The sequence below is a fragment of the Copidosoma floridanum genome, unplaced genomic scaffold (genome assembly GCF_036245765.1).
Source record: "Copidosoma floridanum isolate Cflo_tuat_1 unplaced genomic scaffold, Cflo_Japanese_pri ptg000032l, whole genome shotgun sequence".
NCBI lineage: Eukaryota > Metazoa > Arthropoda > Insecta > Hymenoptera > Encyrtidae > Copidosoma > Copidosoma floridanum.
In genome coordinates this window covers 5,523,150-5,547,237 of record NW_028321909.1, presented here as the reverse complement: position 1 = coordinate 5,547,237, position 24,088 = coordinate 5,523,150, and the positions used below count along the sequence as shown (strand labels likewise).

Sequence of the window (24,088 nt, the reverse complement as noted above, 5' to 3'; positions counted from 1 at the left end):
AAAAAAATGAAATAAAAAATAAAAGGGAAAGGGCGCCGTGGTGCGAAACAAGACAGTGATGGGTTTTATGAGCAAATAAAGTATTTCACTGTACGAGCTTATGGGTTATATTTATAAATTCGGGCGGATGACGAAGCTCGCACTCTTCGTGAAAATAGAACGAAAACCGAGAGCTATACGTATACACATATATACACACACACGCGTATACGTGACGTAGACGGTACAATAATAGTAAGTTATATATTGTACGGAGAGAATGCCAGACAAATTCTTTCGCTCCGTATTGTATCTAGAGAAGCCCATCAATGTAAAATTTCGGTCACGTCGTACATGATTGATTGTATAAATATGTATGTACAACGTAAAGGGCGACGTGCAATAGTAACAACACTGTGGCACGCGATTTTCACGCGCGCACGTGATCTCGGACTACTATGGGTACATATATATACATTCCACCGCCCCCGCAACTATATAGGATATCGATCCTCGGGGCGCGTTTGCAGTTTGCTCGCTGCTGATGAACTTTGGAGCTCTGGCTATATACTTCCGTGTTTTTGCTACCCAATACGTGCGCCTCGTCAGCTATACGACGACGACTCTTTCTTCCGGATGATGCTTGCACGTGTATATATATATTATACTTATACATCGCCCGACGCGCTAAATTTAACACGCGACGCCGGCACTGCAAAATGGAGCGCTTGGTTTATAAATACACTGGACGCGAGTATATATAGGTATATATGTATAAAAAAAAAAAAAATAAAAAAAATACCACCCGATTGTCGTGGCCGTTATTTCAAGGGGAAACCGCTACTATTTCGCGAACCCGTGCGCAACACCACGCAACTTTAATATCCCATCCACGGTGGTGCTGAAAGCGTTTTCGCTTCGTTTATAGCTGCAGTTATCGGTATACCCGTGGGATCGAGCGACCCAAACACGAGCACAAAACGAGACAGGTATGCATGTATAGGTGTAAGGAAAGGTGTTGTATATATATATATACAAAATCACCTATTACAATACATATTATTATGCTTGTATACATGTGCGGCGATAAAACGCGCGCGTGCTCGACTGTATAGCCTTGAGTAGGAGGAGAAGACAAAAGGGGGGGGGGACAATTCGTGGCACAAACAATATTTGAATAGATAATTTGTGTAAGTATACGAGAGCGCGTACACTATTGTAAAAGCCAAGCAGACGAGAGATGGTGGTGATTGCCCGCACCAGTTAAGTATGGTAGCCACGACACGATGCTTGTATACCGGTGGCATCCCGCGATAACGGCACTTTACCCGCGCACACGCTAAACCTCGAAGCCGTTGGCCTGATTGCATGTATTATAATATATAAGTACGTGTAATGCATGTATACAACATCCGAATGTGCCGAGGGAGAGAAAGGATATTGTGTATTACTAGTGTCTCTGTTGTGTAAATTTGACGAGAAAAGAAGGAGCGCGTCACCTTTCCTTGGGTAACCTACGTACGATATAATTATGTCCCGAGGGTCGTTCATCCTCGTTTGTGCACAGGAGCAGCTACGCGAGGCGCCAACTTTGGCTTCGAGAAGAAGTAAGTGTAACGTATATACATTATATAGAGTAACTCAGTTAGTGTATAGCCAGATTCGCCCAAGACGCGAGAAAGTTGAAGGAACTCTATTTCTCTCCACGCTTCTCCCCTCGCCTACACATAATATATAACTGACGTTTTACACGTAAGGGCACTTTGGCAGTAAGAACGGCCATGATGCTTTATTCTACTTCGTTTTTTTTAAGTAAACGTATTTATACGCACGTATATCCACACAACAGCGGGACACTAATTTTGTGAAAACGGTACGAGAGCGGTAGAGTCGTTTAGTTTATCTTGACGATTTGTACGTAAAATAGTGCGGTATATCTCTCGAGTATATATACGGGAATGGTTTGCGGCCACCTCCTATGTGCAATGATCGATTTCTCCTCGCCCGAGACGCAATAGTATATAAACTAATTCTTCCTCTTTCCTCCTTCGACGAGCACGATTTTCTTGCTAACCCTACATGTGTACAATATGTACCCTATACGCAATTACACGGTTGAGGAACAAGATGAAAAACGGTACAAACGTTAACCGGAGCTCCCAAAATGGAGCGTTGATAATAAATAGTATATGCATCTCCACGACGAGGTGTATACCTACTTATACACAAAAGAGCGGAAACGCCGGAGAAACGTCTCAACGGTCCTTTTCCTCTTTATCGCGACCGCCATAATATTACACGTACGCACGCGAACCAACGGCACCACGTGCATGTATATATACTTACGTATACGCACCACATGGGGGAGGAAGCCGAGCATGAGGTTTCCGGCGCTTCGCAATCGAGGAATTCTTGGCCACGTACGTATACGAATGCTAACTCGAGCTTTCCGCTCCATGTGTATCTTGTGACGTGGTACCTGAGGCTATAATTATCTATGTATCGTATTAAGATATCGTTTATCGGCGTGATTTTTCTCTTATACATATGTATATGAAAGTGCAACTATCATAGCAATAAAAAAAAATAATAATAATAATAATAATAAAAAGCCACACATGTGCACGGGATATCGTATCGTATCGTATTTATACATAAGTGGCCGTAAATTAAAAACAACAAGGACATCCAGCGATGATAATTGTATCAAGTTATTTTTTTTACTTGCTCATGCAGTGCTTTGACAATGATGCGCGAAAGAAGAAAGTCCCCTACTTGTGTGTGCGAGTATACGTCGTAAAGCCATTATCCTCCTTATCTCGTTGTCGATTTTTTACATATAAGCGGTACATTAACTCGGTGTACAATCGGTAGACGTTTTTTTTTCTTTCTTTTTCTTTGTTTTCCCTTCATCTTCTTCTTGTCGTAATGTGGCTTGGATATCGCTGACGACGACGAATTACAAAAGAGCGCCAGCAGCAAGAAATTATCGGTACGGTGTGTATATATGTATATACATATATGTATGTAGAGACCTCGCTTACAAAGCTGCATCGGCAACGCAGCGCTTGATGTGATATTACAATACACGAATGTAAGTACAGGTCAACGGTGGTGATGTTTTATGCTGCAAGTGTACGAGGTGTATTACACCGTGAGGTGAATTGCCGATGAAGACGACGAGTCGTAATAATTACTGTACACTCTATAGGTATACGAAACGGGCGTCAAAACTTTTTTTTTTTTTTTGTTCACTTAGACAATAATATGCTTTGTAGGGTGCGACATCTGCGAATCTAGAGCAACTTTAAAAATGGGTACCATTACCATACGAGCATATTGTGATAATACGTGCACGCGTGTCCTGGCTCCGAAACGGCGGACCACCAAAGATGCAGGAGATGAGTCCGAGATGATAATGGTCCAGCGCTCGTTGCACCTTTTTTTTTTATTTTTCCGAGCTTCTCGTTTCGAAAGGAAACAACGGGTGGGCATACACACGCAGCATCAGCTCACGGAACCGCGCGGGTTTCACAAGTGCCACGTCATAAGCGGCCGTCTCCTCCTCCTCTGCGTGGCGAAAGAAGTTTTTTTTTTTTCATAGCGCAAACCAAAGACAGCGTTATAGAGCATCACTTTTCCTTGAAATATATCAGAGGGCAGGGGGAGGGAAGAAAAATAAAAACCAAAATTATATCATTGTGCGAGTATTCGTAACTACACGGCGAACGAGCTCTGCCAACAACAACGTTCCTCCACGAGATCTCGGAGGAGGTATTAAACGCACCGGAGCGGCCGATAAGATTACGAGAGCGCACCGATTTTTACAACGTGACGTTCTCGCCCCGAGAAAGCTACTCTCGTCTATATTTACATTCTTTGGATGCTGATAGCGTAAATTGTGTACGGAAAACTTTGCTTTTCGCTCGGATTCTTTTTTTTTTATTTGTCACCATGTAATTTATGGAAAAAAAAAAAACAAAACAGACAATGAACCACGGAAACAAAAAGTGGGTGATTAAAAAAAGTAAAAAAAAAAAAAAAAAAACACTCGTACTATATACAGTCTTCTCGGCGCCACTCTATGTAACGCGTCTTAAATTCACGCAAGCAGTGATACAATTACACAAAAAGACTCTCCTGACTCAGTTCGATCGGTACCCCATACACACACACACACACACACACACATATATATATGTATATATAATAATACTCGTTGGAGTTTATTCACACGCAGCAATGAAACACACTAAAGGGGCGCGTACTTAATACACACACGTGACGCATGGTAATCCTCTAGACGGCGCCTGCACGAGCGAGTATAATATATATATAGCATACGGTCTCGTCATTCATACATCACACGTTACATTGTATGTATGAACCTTCCTATATATATATATATTCACGAATTCACTCTCTCCCTCTAAATCTATTGGCTCTCACGCATCAGCAGAGTCGCAGTGGGAAACTCACCGCACTTGCTGCCATGGCTACTTTTCGGATGAATCAGCCGCAGCAGGCATATATTATAAAGGCTTCACCGTCCGTTTTTGTATACACACACACATAGACACGGGCGGATGCTAACGAACCCAGTATGACGGGAGGTGGGAAGGGGGAGGGCGCGTGAATCATTGTACCACGCTTCGTCATCACCAGCGATTTGTTGTTATAATTTTTTTTTCCCCCAACCCACTTAAAATACACATGATATAATTTGATCGAATACTCGGACGAGCGTATATACATTGTACGATAAGCCACGCGTCTATTAAGGTGCAGTTGCGATAGTGACCGCGTACGTAACGAGAGGTATAGGTATACGATCAAACGCTCATCCCTACAGTAATGACTGTAGAGCCCGGTCGCGTTGAACAACGAGGGACGATCAATTTTTCTTTTTTTTTTTGTCCTTTTAATCTCTCCATACACGTATAGAGCAGACATTTAAAGCTCGGAGCATATGCTCGAGGAAGGGCGCACGGGCTTTGTTCCTTCGCTTCGACGTGTATACGGCGCAAAAGGACCCGTGTGTGTGTGGGGGGGGGGGGGGTTGTGAGAGTAGCACGCGGAATGTATATTATCATCATATATAGCAGTGAGCATTCATCCCTCGTCCCTTCGTCATCGGCAGCCCCACATCTTTCTCTCACCCATTCATCTAACAGTGTCCCGCGTGTACGACTTTTTCCCCGTGGCGCTCGAAAGGGAAAGACGCGCGACTGGTTTTAAACGACACACCCTACTTCCCCCCCACCCCTTGTTCACGATGCTCGCAAAATTTTCTCGACCCCATGGCTTTTGATAGACGAGCCGGAAGTGTCCTTTTCTTTTGATCCACCGGTATACCTATATATATATATATACAAAGAGCTGCTGGATCGAGCCGTGAGAGCGCAGCTGATTTAACCCCCTTCACCTGCAAGTCCCAATGTCAAGAGCAGATATAATAGGTTACTCGACACACGGTGCTAATTATTGCCCGAGAAAGATTTCCTTTTTTCTTCAATATGGGGTCATCGCCGGTGATTTTGGTCATTTGCGCAATCGGGTATATTGTTGGTTGTTTTTACGCGAATAAACATTGGGGGATAAAATATATAAGTAAAAAAAAAAAAGGGGGGGGGGGCGCTCACCTTTGCGACGAGCTGCTGTCCAGTCTGCACGTCGACGCACTTGTACAGGGTACTGCCCTCGGCGGTGCCGAGCAGTAAGAAGCGATCCCCGAGTATCGTCGGGCCCCGGGCATCCTGTTGCGAGGCGGGATTGGGCTCACAGCTCGCAAAAGCAACCGGGGCAGGAACGACGGCCCCCGGACTGGTCTTATCGTCACCATTGCCGCTGGCTGCTGTCGGAGACTGTTGTTGTTGTTGTTGTTGTTGTTGTTGTTGTTGCAGCTGCAGTTGGCTGCCATGATGGTGGTGGTGATGGCGATGGTTGTTCCGGTGGTGGTGGTGGCTACCTCCACTCGTTTGGTAGGTGAACTGCTGCTGGTGGGGCTGGTGGAGGTGCGGATCGGGACTCGAGTTCGGACTGACGAGGAACTTGCCGTTCTGGGTGCGCGTCACCTGCAGGTGCATCGGTTGCTGCTGCTGCTGATGCCGGGATTCGAGTCTCATGGCGCACTAATTATACTCGCTTGACGGATCCTTTGCACTAATTTCACACTAACTTGGCTATACACGCGAGCTCGGTCACTTTCGAAACGCACTGAACTCTATATATATATATATTATTTCGATGTACGGGTCGAGCTCGGGCGGTATTATTTTTATTCTCGTTGTCCTATAGACACACTGGCGTCGCACGAACACTTTTCAAGTACTCGTTGTACATCGGGCACACGTGCATCATACTTTATGTATTGAAACATTAACAACTAACAACAACTAACAACAATAACAATAACAACAAAATTGACGAGGATAATGGCGATCGCGAGTACAACGAGGTACTCAAATACCCGAGTACATCGCGCTATACTCCAATTGCCTGATGCTGTTGCACTGCTCCTATTCGATGGTATACCGTGTAGGTATATGTAATCAATCTACCTATGTTGTATCGGTGCAGGCATCACTAGCAATCAACATTTGTGACAGTAATAATAATAATATGTTCCGTTGCTGGTGCAAGCATTGTCTCACACCTCGTGAGTGTGTGTGGACGGAGAGAGATCGATTTTGATTGTGAAGGGTATACTTTTAGCTGCTGGTGCTGGTGTGCATGGCCTTCGTCAGTGGGTCCTGTAACAAAAAGCAAAAATGACGTGTTTTAGTCATCGGGTGAGGTAATTACGTTGATTCGCGCAAGCAAAAGGAATGTAAATATGTACATATAGTTATAGGATTGTACAATGAAAACGCGTGTAACACACACGAGCACGCGTCCGAGGAAGGAGAGTCGCATTCCTTACCTCCGCGCGTATATATATATTGTGTGAATACGTGCATATGTTGTATAAAAGGAGGAGGAGGAGAGGCTGCAGCCCCGCAGAGGTCGCTGATCTCTTTTTATCTCTCCCTCTGTATAACATATATTCCCTCGCGTGCGCGTCTTTGTGTTACAATATACAACCCATATAGTTTTAGGTTTTACGTGCATTACAGGCACACTCGGGAGGAACTGTTTGGGACTCGCCAACAGAAATATTATTCGTAGCCCTGAATTTTTTTAAGACAAAAGGTGTCGAGCGATTACTGTACTGAACTATGAAAAAAAAAACCCTATTCGGTAAATAGAAAAAATGATCGCATTTTATTAGCACAAAACCGAGTTGGTCACTGTTTTTCAAAGTTATGACAATAATGATAATAATAATGTATTACCGATCGGTGGGTCTGTAATACATCATGATATTTACAATATTAATCACAGCGTGAGTAAAGGCGCGTTTTTTCAATGCAACCGACTCGAATAATGGGCATTATTAATTATGAATCGAGACATTTGGAGCAACGACGACGTTATTATGCCCATCTTTGCCGTTGTCGTCATGCAATGTGTGTGCACGAGTGTTAATGAAATACTATACGCGCCAAAGCAAAGCGAAGCAAAGTGCGTTTCGCAACTTGTACGTATATTTACAATACAGGTGCGCGAAGGAGCCGTACGTACGATGCACGCGTAATGATTATACTCGCGAGAAGGAGGATATTATATACCGTGTAGGTGATACGCGTGTAAAGGAACTGTCGCGTCGCACATATATGTGTATCTTTGGTGGATGACACTTTTTTTTTTTTTTTTTTATGCTCTCGCTTGAAATACACTATACGTACACAATTACGGAGAGGAAGCTTTATTTTTTCTTTCCAATCGATCAAGTGTCGAGTTGTTTCGTTTATATTTTTTTTTTTTCCATATCCCGCAACCAAGGTCTAGGTTGGTCTCTGAATTTTACCCGCACAAGATGTTGCGACTGTGAAAAAAAAAAAAAAAAAAAAAAAAATGCCCCAACACGTATACCCAATCAAGAGAATCGATCGGAGCATCTGCTTGTATAAAAGTGAGATAAAAACTACGTGAATCGGTCGAGTGAATATTTCGTGCTTAATATATAAGTAGCAGACTTCCATACAAATATGGTGTCGTCTGAATCGGCAATAAGCATGACACACACGCGCGCGCGGCTATACCATGAAGCTCTCGTCGCATTATTACAAAAGCCAGTGTGCGCGCCACCGCTGCTTTCGACATCCGTCCGCTCGAGAGTATTGTACATATAGACATATACACAAGTACAGGGGAAGATAGAGTCTCCTACTCTTATGCAATAGGTATGTGTTTCTCTCTCCCCGGGTGATGATGGTATAGGTTGCCGAGGCGCGAGGACTCTCTAAGGTCAGGGGTATACAGCAGTACACGTACACCATCAGCCGTTGCTGGAAGCTATATAACATTATATTTTGTATATATATACATCAGCTACAGCCGGTGTGCGCTTTTTCTTTTCCTCTCCGTCCCTGATGGATGTACAGGTGATGAGCTAGAAATGTTACGGGGGGGGGGGGTCAGATCGTATATTATATATACACTGTGCATATATGTACTTATATGATACAATGCGAGGTTGTAATTTGGTCAAAGGTCAAACGAGGTCGATCAACTTTAGCACGCGAGTATGTTTATATTGCACACATATTATATATACCTACCATTTGAGAATATATGGATATGCGGCACGAGTTGACTGTTAAAAGAATTTTATTTTTTTCATAATCGTATACGCGGTGTTTAATTTCAAAAAGTTTTGTTGCCGTTCAAAAAATTAAATATATATACGACCCTGCTCTTCCCATATATCCTCAAAGCTTGTATATACCTATTAAGTCTTTAGCTCTCTCCTCGACTCTTCTTCAGCACAGATGTTGCAGCCAACAGCTGTATAGGTTTTCCGCAATATGTTTGTAGCCAATGTGCTTATCGAACCATAGTACGTAGTGGGTCATATAATGTGTCTTTTTGAACCGCAACCTCCATACACGTATACGAGCGTACGAGCATTCCAATAGATCGATGGTTTCCTTTGCACCGATGATTATTATTTTGCAGAAAATGTTTCTTCTTTCATTCGTATTTTGCTCGCACCGTTGGACATTGATCGTTTATCGCTAGCGTGAGCTCTGTGTATAGGTGGTGATGTTCTCACGATGATGTATCGACACGGTGGGGGAAAACCCCGAACGTCTTTTGCACAGTTATAACTGTGTATCTTATTTGGCTCCCCTTTTCTTGAAAAAAGCTCAACAATTATCAATTTTTGCGTTCCCAATCGCTTCGGTTCTGGTTCTCTTCTATACTCTTCTGTGCATGTATGCATTATTATTTTATGTGCACCCTTTTGTATAAAAAATGAATCATTCAGCAAGATTTTTCAAATTTTTCAACGTCACCACCGCTCCCTCGCTCGCTTGCACATATATTATATTACTGCAAGGTAGGGTATGACAAACTTTGGTATACATGTATAAAGTAAAATATCACGCGTACCCTCGCGTGCTTTACGGATGATGCTCAAACGAATGATGTACATAGAATGTACCCTTTATGCAGGTATATATGGATTGTATAGGTAGATATGGTATAGCGGTGTATAGATAAGCGTGTAATGGTACGAGCGTTCGTGAGCGCGTGACGCATTCATTACATATCCGACCGGAATGAGAGGTGGAGGGAAAGACAGCCTATACAATTATGCCGATCGTATATGGAAAAGACCCGAGGGAGTCCCCAGCTCTCTCGAGCGAAAATTATATTTAGATACGGCCATGCACGTATACGTTATCGCTCGCGTTATCGTTACCAAATATTTTTTGTAAAATTTATCGGAATACATTAATACTGTTTTAATTGTGCGTTGAGTTGAGTAGAAAAATCTGCGAGATTCCGTGTGCTTTTCACGCTCCATCGGCCTTGAAACCTGTTAGAACACGTGTACCAAAGCCGGAATCGCTCATTGTCAATCGTATATAACTTTCTGCGCATACATAAACTGCAAGTCACACGTGCGTCTCCGCGTGTTTCCAACGACAGATTAAAAAAAAAAGAAAAAAAAAAAAAAGAAAATAAAAGTTTACTTCTCGCATAACTAATAAATAAACAAATAGGGCAAAAAAGTAGCAACGGCGCGTCGACTCGTCTGTGTATATACTATAGTATTGTAGGTATACGCGGTGTATGTACGTGGAGCATAAAAAACACACGTCAGAAGCTCGAGCGAAATACCCGCGTGCGCGACCTTATACCGCTTGTACGTGTGCATATTATCATATTCTCCCCACCCTCGCCTCCGTACATACATATGTCTACCTCCTCCCGCGCTTCACTCGCGCCGCTGAGATATATACGAGCTTCTTGCTCTCTGTGTGTACTGTCTCTGGTCTCTGTGTGTGTTATTTGCTCGCACTTGCGCAAAGCTCGTTGGCGTGCCTCAGGGCCGTACAATAGTGTGTATGTGAGGCTCGCTTCCCTCCGACCTCTCTCGGGTACGGTGAACTTTTTTTTTTTTTTTTTTTTTTAATCCCCCTCACGGTTTCATCAAGACTTTACGATTTCGGTGGCTCGGGATTGTGAAGGTTCATTTTAATTTTGGCGAGATTTCGAAATAGCGCGATCGCCGTGTCGTGGTCAGTATATATATTATATAGAGGGATGGAGTACGTCACAGAACCTAAACTTTTTTTTTTTTTTTTCTTTTCTTTTCATTTAAAACATATTGTATACATATAAGACGTGGGTAAAAAAAGATTGGTGTAACATAATTTCGCGGTTAATGTATTTTCACATATTTTTGGAGGATGGATAATTCATCCAGACAGCAATAAAACACAAAAATGTCATTCGAGTTGAGCTGAACAAATGAAACGAACAAAATATTTTCCGAGCTTTTCGCGCGTTTTTGTGAAAAAAAAAAAAAAAAAAAAAAAGACCACTGATATGTGTAAAATTAGCGAAGAGTAGGTATTTATGTATATATAAAAAAAAAAGAAAGAGAGAGAGAAAAGGGGCTCTCTGTATAAAGAAGAACGAACGAGGCTGAAGAAAGAGGGTATAACGAAACGTACCACGAAACGTGATGAAATTGGGCGAGCGGAACGAAAACTGTTAGCGTCGGACTCAACTCTTTATATATTATATACATGTGCATGCTAAGCGTTGTGACGAAAGAGCATATATTATATTCTCTCGCGACGATTCGCCTTCGAGGCGACCAGCCGTTTACAGCCTGTACACCCGAGAGCGCTCGCGAGATAGCCGATAAAGGTCAAAATGGCGGATAAAGTACAAGCTCTCCCGCGAAACGTCTCCTCTCGTGTATCTACATTTTACGTGTGTGGTAAAGCTCGATCATCGTCATCCTCACCCCCGCGCCCTTATACATCCGCACAATCTGCACGTATTTCCATTTGGTGTTGGTAATATGTACTCCGTGCTATGTGTCATTGGGGTTGTTTGCCAACTAACTGTGTATATACTTTAATCATTACATTTTCTCCTTTTTTATTTTATTTTATTTTTTTCTCTTCGCGATTATGCCACGCGTGTGAGGTCACACTATACAATTAGACATATCGCATGTGTCCGCTCGCTATATTCGGCGTACACGTGCGTATATATAATATAGTATTATGCCCCCACAACGCGACTGGACAGCTTCACGAAGCTCGACAGAAGATAAACTTTTTTTTTCAAAGCCCACGAGGGACCTTTGTTTTTTTACTTGTTTATTTTTTAATTTTTTTCTTATTACGCAATGTTGCACAATAATTAGTGTAAAGCAAAAAAAAGGAGAGAAAAAACGGGTTTCAGTATTTGAATTTTGAAGTGATAGGCGAGCCCAATTAAATATAAGTACCATCTACATACACACACGTATACGGTACAGCAATGGAAGTGGTTGTGGGAGGAGGCGAGGAAAATAAGGCGGAGGGAGGAGAAAAGGTGCGCTAGGGGGTCATCGATTATCACATATTGCACACGTATACCTAAGTATACACATGCGTATATGTATGGAAATATTTGTGTGTAACTATGTACGTATATATAATTATAGTACATAAATATACATATTCAGTCGTCGGTGGTCGTGCGATATGCAGCAAGTGTGCAATATAAGTATATTTGAGCACTGTACCATCACTTGCACGTAATATGTGCGAGCGAGCAAAGAGAGCCGGAAGTGTTTTGCTCTCCGTTGACTTCCTTCGCTTCAAACACTTATATTTTTCTACAAGCTTTATGTGCTATACCGTATAATACACTGTATAATTTTATGGGAGGAGAGTGAACATCACGAGCGGAGGAGGACAGTGCGTTATACCCAACAACCAACGCGGAAGTACATATTATACCCTAAGGACGAGACTTTTGGGCTTCTTTTTTTTCTTTTTTGTCTCTCAGCTCGGCAAATGCGTTGCTATTTACAGCGTAAATTTGTTTCTACCTAAATGGCAAACGTAACCATCGGTAACCATGATGACCGACACATGCCCGTTTGATTTTTTTTCTTTTTTTTTTTTTCGACTCGTGTGGGATCTAATTGAAAAAAAAAAAAACTCGAAAACAGCGGAGGAAAAAGTTGATTCGAAAGCGTCAACAAAAGTTTATTAAAACAACGAGCTATATATGTATAAGTAGACGAGCGTATACACGAAACTGCTGGCTTTGATTAATTTAAACGACGGCTTATCGCAATAACTCGCGTAATCTCAGAGCAAGAGAGAGCGCGAGGGGGATATATTTCAAAAAGCACGCTCCCCGAGGCTATGTTGTGCTGTAACCGAGCAGCTGTGTGCTGTGCAAGATATTATGTACATGTAACTATAGAAAGAAGGAAAAAAAAAAAAAAGATACAGAATAGGTATATGTGCGCAACATCCTCACTGCCACATCGACGGGTAGTATACTATATATAATCTGTATACCGAGTCCGCAGAGAAGTGGCAGGGAGCATTTCGTAAAATTTCGTAAATCGTCAAGCTCCCGATAAGTACGCTTGTGTATATACATACATACATACATACATTTTTCGGGAGATGAGTCAATAAACGAATCCTTCTTATTCTCGCCTCTTCTTAACTTCGCGTATATAATATGTAAAAGAGATTCTTGAGTGCTATCATCATCGGCGTACAATGTAATATAAAAGTTTCAGTTTATGTTATAATATTATATACTCAACTGATATATTTTAATATCGCACATGAAAATAGTGTCATCAACGAGCGTTCAGTTGCAGCAAGTGACCCGATATATATATTACTTGCTTCACCGTTCGCTAAATACACCTGATATACTTGTACAATAGTATATTACGCCGTGTAATATACCTGTATACACGGGAGCGGAAGTAAGTTCGCGAAATCGCGCCCGGGTCGCGTAAATAATAAATAAACACGGCGCTCCTCTCTTCCCGTGCACTTCCGTCATCCGCTCTCTCGTTTTAATGCAATCACGAGTGCAAGTTCCTCCTCTATTTTTTTACAGGTGTGTGTACGTATATATATATATGCACACAGAGTATCCCGGATGTCGGCGCATGCAGGATAAAACCGGAAACGGATCGCTGACCCAGTTTGCGTATCATCCATACTACGCGCGCCTCGCACGTCCATCAATCGCGAGTGAAGTAATTAATAGGTGTAACCGGATGAAAAACCCCAAGAGCGGATAAATCACTTTTTATGGCAAACGTAAACGGTGCATAGGTATTATTTATAATCGACCTCCCCGGCAATTTTATCGATTGGACGTTCGTGTGTGTGTGTTTATTGAGCAAATGGAAAAAAAATGCGTCAGAGGAATAAATGATTCGAGCACAAGTTTGCTTGTATGTATATAATCAAGTATACGCGCATATATGTGCTCGATAGCGACGTGTGGAGTTGCGGCAGAAAAAAAAAAAATATCTGTAGGTATACTATAGGTATGAGCACACTGCACTTTGCACTGGATTTGAACCGTCTCGCTGTAAACATACCTACTCTGATTTCACAACTGCTGGGAGAGAGGAGGCGGAGCTTGCAAAGAAGAGCTTTTCTCTTTGCGCTCTTCATTTTTTTTTTTTCGCCTCTTTTCTCGCTACTGTACTCAGTTATACTGGGTGAGCTAGAGTATGTACTTTTGCACCCACGCTAGGCTAGTCGGATCAATAGTTTGCCATTTTTTTTTTTCTCCATCGCGCTGAGCATACACGACAAAGTGTGTCACAATCTCTCGTCCGCTCTAATTTCTCGAAGCTCATTTCACTACCTCCTGGTTCGCTTGAGAGCAATAAATAAAAAAAATTTTTTAAAAACGATATCGTAGAACGGTATAAGCGAGATGTAATAGTGTCGGCCGTTTGGGCAAGACCACAATAGAAATGCCAGTTGAGAAAGAGCGAGTTGGTTTGCACGGTTGTTGATGTGTATGTAGGCGGTGGCGGCAATAATTTTGGAGCAACGCGACCTCCAAAAGCTTCGTTGCCCAATTTGGCAATTAACTAATATACGTAGCGTTAGTCACGACGATGGACGTATAGAGCGCGAGGAGCATAAAAAAAATGGGAACCTCCCGAGCTCTCGGAGCAACTTTCGTCAGAGACACACGCGCGCGTGAACGATTATTTGCAGAATCACACATTTGTACACGAGCGGTTGCGAGAAGGAAGACTATGCGCTTACTTATTATTATTATTATTTTTTTTTTTCATCACATATATCATGCTACCTAGGTATATACGTATGTGTTTTTATACGTTACCTCGTTTGTCTGCGTAACTGTGCCGAATACGTTCCGGAGCGGGGGCATATGACATGTAGAGTCGGCGCTCCAAGAACGATGTTAGCAACCGTCGTCTGCTCGAAAAAAAAGGAATTCTTCCTTTGATCTCGTCGCGGTTGGAATCCTTTCGCGGTTGGTCGTCCTCCGTGTGTGTACACCGAGGATATAACGATCGATACACGCACCGGATGGACGCGAAATTTTTTTTTCTTCTCGCTTGCGCTGGACTACAGTATCTCCTCTTCCGGTGTCTTCTTCACTTTTAGCATAAAACTTCGTAACAACTTTAACTCCTCTTTCTCTTCGGTGCACAAAACTTACGCGAGCGCGCTCGTTTTAATTATTTTTTTTTCCCTTCGCTCCGACACGAGCGACGGGTTGTTGTTGCGAAATAAAAAAAGAGGGTGGCTGCTTGTAATGGCATATACGTATAAAATACGTGAGTCAATGCTTGATTGTTGCAAGCAAATAATATGTAATACGGAAGACGGTTTTGAGGGAGGAAAGAAGAGATTGTAGTGTGTGTGTGATGGGATAAGGGTTGTTTTATCCCGCGCTTCAAAAGGACGGTCCCACGCTTGGGCCGTACCTCCGCTCAGAAACGTCGGCGGCAGCAGTTGTAGATAGACGAGAGACCGAGTAACGTGCACGCCATTGTGCTAACGAGACTGACGAGCTGACGACGAAAACGACGCGCTGCCACTGCTGCCAGCCACCGCCACGACCCCCCTCCTCTTGGCTTCTCTGCGCCGCCGCCGTCGCGCAATCGTGTAATGCTAAGGTCGACGTGTGGCGGCGCTACTAGTAGTGGCGCTTCCGCTGGTGCGCGCGCTGTTGCCGCATTTTGCCTGTGACAGTTGTTTACTGTGTTTGTGTGTACGTGTGTACACATTCACGCGGTCGAGCACACAATACGAACCGTCTGAGCGATTTTTTCAGAGAAGAAAGAATCTGTGGCGACTTTTTTTTTTTTCTCTCCGCCTGTTCCAGCGTGCGCGGTACGTGAGGGCGCGAACCGAACCGGCTTTTCTACACGTATCAACGCTTCGGTCTTCTTTTTCGCTGTTCGCAACCCTCTTCGCGCCATGTGAGGTTATGGCTCTCTCTCCTTGTTTGCATATCTAATAGTTGTCGAGCGCGGTTTTTGACTTTTTGTTTTTCATCGAGTTCATTGTATTCCATTAGCGACGCCTTCAACTAGGATGGGAGTCTTTTTTTCACGCGTGAGTAAGATGTTGTTTTTTTTTTTTTTTTTTTTTTTTATATATTTATTTATTTTAGATGACTATATATCATTCATGATGCATGCATGTTTATTTATACACGCTTGCTGCTGGGTGATGACAGTTTTTCTTCTTTCGATCCATGAATAACGAGGCGAACCAACTTTGATCGAAAAAGAGTCATCCCCAAACGCTTGTACTTAATTTCGACGCGTGATGAATAACCCGCCTCCAACCCCATCTATATGCGCTAGATCACTGCGCACTTGAATAAGTATACAGAGATCATTATATAAATAATCGATAATGATTCACAGCAGCAGGAGTCATTAAAACACCACCCAAGTAGGCTACGTGACAAAGATACATGAGATTACAAAATCGGCATTGTGTGTGCGATCGGGTTAAAGGTATATATATATATATCCGTTCCCGGAGTGATATCATAATCGCCGGTATTTCATTACAAGTATAGCGAGCAAGTTAGATGGGTAAGTACAACTTTTCGAAACCACATGCAATCCATGGCAAGCGAACAAAATTATTGCCTCGCCTAATTCAAACACTTGTATGTATTTTACATGAGTTAGTATACATTTGTATTATTACCGATGAAATGACGCCGGACCTGCTAATTCAGAAACAATATTAAATAAGCGCAAAAAAATAGTTATATCTGACGTAAGCGGAGCCAAATTATCTTTTGCTCGAAAGTGAAGTTATCTTAATAGAGTTGAATAAAAATTGTATTCCGACCATTGCACTTTTGGTCTTGAAAAATTATTAAATTTACGTACACGGGTGCTAAATTTTTTCCTCCAATCGAACAAAATACGAATTTGCAAGACACACCCCATGATTAATCCACGAGAGGATTAATTTTAAAGTAAAAACCTATAAAGAGCATCGGTAGCTCAGTTGTGTCGTTACTTTCCCATCAGCGCCCAGGTAAACTATGGGGTTCTCGAATAATCAAGACCTTGTATTTATAAACGGACATAGTATGAGAATAGGAAAAAGATCGAAAAGAGCTGAGGGTCTAGAAGGAAGGTAGAGCTATTTCTAGGCCAATAGGCTGAAGTCGTGATTGAAAAAAAAAAAAATCGAACATTCGTATCGATTCGTATTGAATTTATCCCTTTTTATATAAATTACTTTTAATTAATGTTTAAAAAGTAAGTAAATACACTTACCATTTTGCGTTAATAAACTTGGTGTAAAACACTAAACATGCAAGTAAGTCCACAAATCGAAGCGCTCACTCGTCTGTCGCTCGTTGAACTGCCCGTCATTACCTACATACATACGTGCAGCGATGGGATATAGTTCCGGCCAGATTTGGGAATTCTCTAGGACCCAGCCTCTCTGACGTGGGAAATCACTAGATCAAAAAAAAAATAGTACCAAAGGTGACGCGCGAGATTCAAATAAGGTCCAATAACACAAGCATCCATCACCTGATGACCCAGGGCGCTTACTGGCCACTCTTTTAAATAAACAGTTATTAATAAATAACACAAGCGCCTATCACCTGATGACCCGGGGCGCTTACTGGCCACTCTTTTAACTAAACAATTATTAATAACACAAGCGCCTATCACCTAATAACCCGGGGCGCTTACTGGCCACTCTTTTAAATAAATAATTATTAGTAACACAAGCGCCTATCACCTGATGACCCGGGGCGCTTACTGGCCACTCTTTTAAATAAATAATTATTAATAACACAAGCGCCTATCACCTAATAACCCGGGGCGCCTACTGGCCACTCTTTTAAATAAATAATTATTAGTAACACAAGCGCCTATCACCTGATGACCCACGGCGCTTACTGGCCACTCTTTTAAATAAATAATTATTAATAACACAAGCGCCTATCACCTAATAACCCGGGGCGCTTACTGGCCACTCTTTTAAATAAACAGTTATTAATAAATAACACAAGCGCCTATCACCTGATGACCCGGGGCGCTTACTAGCCACTCTTTTAAATAAACAATTATTAATAAATAACACAAGCGCCTATCACCTGATGACCCGGGGCGCTTACTAGCCACTCTGTTAAATAAATAATTAATAATAACACAAGCGCCTATCACCTATTGACCCGGGGCGCTTACTGGCCACTCTTTTAAATAAATAATTATTAATAACACAAGCGCCTATCACCTAATAACCCGGGGCGCTTACTGGCCACTCTTTTAAATAAATAATTATTAGTAACACAAGCGCCTATCACCTGATGACCCGGGGCGCTTACTGGCCACTCTTTTAAATAAATAATTATTAATAACACAAGCGCCTATCACCTAATAACCCGGGGCGCCTACTGGCCACTCTTTTAAATAAATAATTATTAGTAACACAAGCGCCTATCACCTGATGACCCACGGCGCTTACTGGCCACTCTTTTAAATAAATAATTATTAATAACACAAGCGCCTATCACCTAATAACCCGGGGCGCTTACTGGCCACTCTTTTAAATAAATAATTATTAGTAACACAAGCGCCTATCACCTGATGACCCGGGGCGCTTACTGGCCACTCTTTTAACTAAACAATTATTAATAACACAAGCGCCTATCACCTATTGACCCGGGGCGCCTACTGGCCACTCTTTTAAATAAATAATTATTAGTAACACAAGCGCCTATCACCTGATGACCCGGGGCGCTTACTGGCCACTCTTTTAAATAAATAATTATTAATAACACAAGCGCCTATCACCTAATGACCCGGGGTACTTACTGGCTACTATTGAATAATAAGTTATCAAGTAATTACAAGAGCGCCAATTAAAAAGATCCTTGTTGTACTAGATAGGCAATCAAAATAAATTGTGATATGTTTAATATGTTATCGATCAACTTTTTATCATTTAATAGTGTTGCAAACAAGTGTCCTGGATCATCAGGAAGAAGGTGCTTGACATACTTATGAATAATTATTTATTCACTAGATTTGCAATCAGCGCCCCAGGTAATACGGTGATAGGCGCTTGTGTTATTTACTAATAATTATTTATTTAAAAGAGTGGCTAGTAAGCGCCCTGGGTCATCAGGTGATAGGCGCTTGTGTTATTTATTAATAATTGTTTATTTAAAAGAGTGGCTAGTAAGCGCCCCGGGTCATCAGGTGATAGGCGCTTGTGTTATTTATTAGTAATTGTTTATTTAAAAGAGTGGCTAGTAAGCGCCCCGGGTCATCAGGTGATAGGCGCTTGTGTTATTTATTAATAACTGTTTATTTAAAAGAGTGGCCAGTAAGCGCCCTGGGTCATCAGGTGATGGATGCTTGTGTTATTGGACCTTATTTGAATCTCGCGCGTCACCTTTGGTACTATTTTTTTTTTGATCTAGTGATTTCCCACGTCAGAGAGGTTGGGTCCTAGAGAATTCCCAAATCTGGCCGGAACTATATCCCATCGCTGCATACGTGACATACCTTGAACGCGGACTGCGCGCGGCTATACACACTTACATTATATGTCATCATCATCCCCGTGCGAGTTCGTACGTCGACTCACTCGAGTCCGAGAAACGATAGTATACACTTTATGGGGATTTTCCCTATACTGTTGTTACGCTATATTGCATAATTTGGGCCATCAAAGTACAATTCATTCGTTGCAAACAATCATGTAAACGCAGTAGGTTCGACGAAGCTTATGGAAAAATCGTTATAGTACAAGCTCGTCGATCGCGATTTTTCGTCACTCAACTGTTTGACCGCGAGCTTTTTTTTTTTTTTTTCTTTTTTTCACAGCACACCGAGTGATAATGCAAGTGCGAGAGCCACTTCCTTCAGCTGATAAGTTATTTCCTGTTTTTTCGAAAGACAATTAGTATATTAATTATAAAATCGGTGGGAACCGGCAGTTTAATTCGCAAAGAGTCACACTCCTTTTTTTTTTTTTTTTTTTTTAAGGAAAGAAAAAAATTTGAAAAAACCCACTCCAAGCCGTCGCTACGTCATGCGTAAGGGTGAGTTTGAAAATAAACGAGCAAAATTAAGCACTTTAAGGTCCCGCACAAAGGAAAGGGGGGGAGGCGCTCGAATTGCGTTTAAAGGCTGCAGGCCGTCTTTCTCTCTTAATTGGGCGTAATGGAAGAGTATCCGCATCGGGCAAGGACGAGAGGACGCGCCAATGATCATCGACCGTGGGAGAGCAGCTTTATCACACGGCTATGGTGCACGCATGACAACTTTTGATGCTTGCGCTCTTTAGTTCTGCTTCTTCTTCTTTCTTCCGTTCTTCTCCCGCGATAATTAGCTTAGCTAATTGGGGTTTTCCGCACTTTCTTCCTACCAAAGATCGTTCGCTTTTTTTTTTTTTTTATTTGATCTATAACACTATTGGCCTATTTTTGCTCTCCTGTGCGGTTGATTAGTTTTTTTTTTTTAGCTAAAGCAGTGATGTGGTTAGTAATTGTGAGGTGTTTCAATTTTTTGTGCAATGAGAAGTAAAAGTTTTTTTTTCACAAACGCTAAAGTGGAATACTCCACGGAATATTAAAAAAAGCTTCATTTTGAATAAAGTACTTTTCCCTCGAGTAACTGCATTAAACGGCAAATTTTCCTTATATTGTTCTTATCTTTTTTTTAAAAATAAGTTACATCCGGTGTTAGGCGTAAAGAGTTAATGTTATTCGAATTAGTGAAAAAAAAAAAAAAAAAAATTTACCTCGTTCCAAAAAAGTTTTATAAACATTCTTTTTACTTTTACTCATGTATACATGGATACCCACGTGGCGTAAAAATGAAAGTGACTTTGAAGCAACATACGTGGTTGTTGCTTGAATTCATCAGTTGGATATATTTATAAAAATTATTAAAAAACTACATAACACTCTTAAAGGCGGTCAGTTCATCATCATCTTTAGCTCATGACATAGTTACATTTTTCTCTCATTTCTTAAAATAGATTATTATTTAGACAATAAACGTATTCTCAATCAAGTTTTGAATCATTAGTTGAAATTACTTTCTATGCTTCTTTAACAAAAAAATTTATCACTGACACCAAATTTTGCGGTCACGAACATTAGATTTTTTATGAATAGTTTCCACTACCACGAATAAACTTGTTGCTCGTGTGTCTCGTAGAGTGTCTTCTCTTTGAACACATTTTTTAAAGTCTCATACCTTTCCTACGAACCTATATAAGTAAACATTATGATATACATACGGTGTGTGATGAATTAAAATGTCTGATTGTGCATCTGTCATGGATTCTTTCAATCCAGAAAGTTCGAAATCCTCATGAAGAGCTGTATTAACATTGTTATCAGTCTTGAAAAAAAAAAAAAACTGAAAGAGAAATACAAGTAGTGTAGTTAACCATACGTTATCAAAGGATGTTTATCTACTAGCAAAAAAATAATTTATCAGCCTGCACTAAACAAAAACAAAAAAAAAGAAACATCAGCTCAGTATTGGATCTTGAAAGCCTGCATTTTAGACAAGAATAATTTCGAATTAAGGGTGTTTCTATCGTAGGATTTTTTTGTAGGATTTTTTGCGGTCTTTCAATTTTGAAAAATTAAAAGAAATAAAACTAAAGTAATTAAGTCACTGGTAATTCGCGATGACAAATTATCACTTTGTTTCTCAAATAATTCAGCTGCCTACTTACTTACAAACTTTGTTAACTCTTCCTCATCACTATTTTTCGTAGCACGTAATTACTTTATTTGTTAAGTGTCTTTTTAAATATTAACTCGCCATTTATTAATTAATTTGTAATTGTTGAACATTCTGGTCCGACAAAGTAAATGCCTATATATTTATTATCGTTGAATAAAATATTATCCTGACAAACGGTCACTTGTATTTGATAAAAAAAAAAAAAAAAAAAAAAAACAATTGTTATTTCTTCACCTACATCCGCTTTCCACTTTTTTACCATAATAATCGGGGAAAGCTTGATGAGACCTACCTCTGATTTATACATTGAATGAGCAACACTTCCCGGCCCATCGAAATACCGTGTGTCAATTGAGTAACCCCCCCAAGTCCTCCCACACGTATCATCACCAACGACCCCGTCACGAAAGCTCCACCGAAGCAGATCAATATTTCGTCAGGCCGTTTTTGGCGTGTATACACGAAAAAGCCCCTCTCGTGCACAAGAGGGAGAGAGAGAGAGAGAGAGAGACCGGAAACCGATGGCGTACATATCGTCAACAAAGAAGGCGCACGTGGAGGGAGAAAAAAAACCATACCACGATGGTGTCACTGAGACAACAAACGAGAGAGGGAGAGAGGATCATTTCCATCAGCTGCGAGTGTATAGCTGACGAAACACACGCCGCAGACATTTAAACGAACTCGTCCGCCCCCTCCCCTCTGTACGTCGATTTTACTCTTTTTCCCGAGTCACGCGTGACTTTGAAAAGCTACTTGAGCATATAAACGCCGAAAAAGAGAAGAATATCCGATTTCTTTGTTCGAGAGCGACAAAATCGCTCTCATTATTATTTCTACCTCGTCGGGCTTACTATCTCTCTCTCTGACGCGGAACCACCGCGGCGATTGCGTTTCTTTGCATCTTTTCGATCAAAAGGCTCTCCAATGAGTCATTCAACTTGTAAGCGAGCGCGTGTAATATTCTCCCGATGCACTTCCTCCTTCTTTTTATTTTTTTTTTTAACAAATTTTTTTTTTTTTTTGTTTTTGTCACGCGTGACAATTTTTAACACTATGGTCCCGAGCAAAGAATAAAATTAGTTTTCGTCGTACCTATATTTATGTTCGTGAGTCTCAAAGTCTTTCGTGTCAAAGTCGCGCAAAACATAATTGTAATATTACGTAACGCGATCCAATTCGAGCAAAGTAAAGACACAAACAGGAAGTCAATGTGGCATCAACAAACAAGAAATTAAATTATCGGAAAGAGCTGCCGCTCCCATGCACCTTGTCCCTCTCGTATCGTGCATATGCCATATACATATTCAATAACTGACGTTCAATTATCAGGAAGATTCGCTGGTCCGAACATACGCGCCGATGCCACACTTAGCTCGTGGCTTAGAGTATACCCATATATTGTATACTTATTCTTGGGGAAAAAAGGTGACGCAACGTTGCACCAAATGATACAATATTATCGTACTTAAATTCATTTGGTGAGTATATAGCACTGACGCGCGCATGCCCGTCGATGAGGATAAAAAACGAGCAAAGGCTTGTATATATTTATACGATCGTTCATCGATGATTTTACTTTGATTTTAATCAAACTCCATACTCGCAGCTAGTCATCATCGGTGATTCGACGAGGATATTTATGCGATCGAGCCACAACCAGGGCGATCTTTTCCATTGTGACATTTACATGGTGCTCGTTCGAGTTGATTGCGAGAGCGGCCTTGTATCCCAACTTGTATGACAAACAAGTTGCAAATGTTGGAAAATCCTTGTGCACCTATGATTGTTATTAAAAAAAAGAAAAAAAAAATTTAATGCTTCTGCATATTTATATTGTACTACTTGGCTACTATACACGAGTCGACGATTGTCGTAAAAAAAAACAAATCTCAAACATTGTTTTCCTTTAATTATACCGCGACTCCGAGGTGATGCAGTTTGTTGTTATTTCGGTTTTATCCGGCGAAAAATGAAGTCCAAAACAATTCAAAGATAACAACACTGATTCCGCGTATCGAAAAAAAATTAACAAACAAAGCCGTTCACGAGCATCAATGAAAATTCACGCGTCTGTAACTATATGTGTATGCCTGTACGTATGAAAATGACTGCGAAAACCAAACGACTGCGATGCATATGTTCCGATTGTCGATGCAAATTATGCATATAGGCTGCTGACACGAATTCGCGAATCACGTAATGCAGCTCTATATACATGAAAAAACATCAACCATACGCATATATATACATACAAAGTAATAGGTATGGGAAAATCCACAAAAAATATCCCGTTTTCGTTCCCCATATACTATTAAAAAAAAATTTTTTTTGCACCCTTGAAACCAGACTCTCATTTTACTCGTTATGCCATGTACTATGAGGAAAAAATTTTGAACACGAGGTTTAGTGAGGGTGACATCCTTTTTTCCGCAAATCACGAATTATATCTATATAATATGTGAC

General features: G+C 41.1%; 3 protein-coding genes across 4 annotated transcripts in view; 2 read left to right on the top strand and 1 right to left on the bottom strand.

Annotated features, from left to right (window-relative positions):
- The window catches only part of trbl (tribbles pseudokinase 2), a 34,184-nt gene extending 16,956 nt beyond the window's left edge, over window positions 1-17,228 (bottom strand). The window contains exons 1-2 of one of the 2 annotated variants that reach the window (XM_014352952.3): window positions 17,168-17,228; window positions 5,622-6,731 (exon numbers count right to left, since the gene is read on the bottom strand). In XM_014352952.3, coding sequence (XP_014208438.2) covers window positions 5,622-6,104 — 483 coding nt within the window. In that variant the 5' untranslated portion in view covers window positions 6,105-6,731; window positions 17,168-17,228. Of the gene's footprint in view, window positions 1-5,621; window positions 6,732-14,730; window positions 15,150-17,167 lie in introns of those variants that run through there. The other variant, XM_014352951.3, reaches the window with a different exon arrangement.
- Window positions 1,387-24,088, top strand: part of p53 (transcription factor p53) — a 70,216-nt gene continuing 47,514 nt past the window's right edge. The window contains exon 1 of the mRNA XM_014352957.2: window positions 1,387-1,586. The gene's annotated coding sequence lies outside the window, so the exon portion shown is untranslated. The remainder of the gene's footprint in view (window positions 1,587-24,088) is intronic.
- LOC149373360 (putative RNA methyltransferase CG11342) overlaps window positions 15,662-24,088 on the top strand; it is a 46,200-nt gene continuing 37,773 nt past the window's right edge. The window contains exon 1 of the mRNA XM_089597311.1: window positions 15,662-15,974. Coding sequence (XP_089453437.1) covers window positions 15,954-15,974 — 21 coding nt within the window. The 5' untranslated portion in view covers window positions 15,662-15,953. The remainder of the gene's footprint in view (window positions 15,975-24,088) is intronic.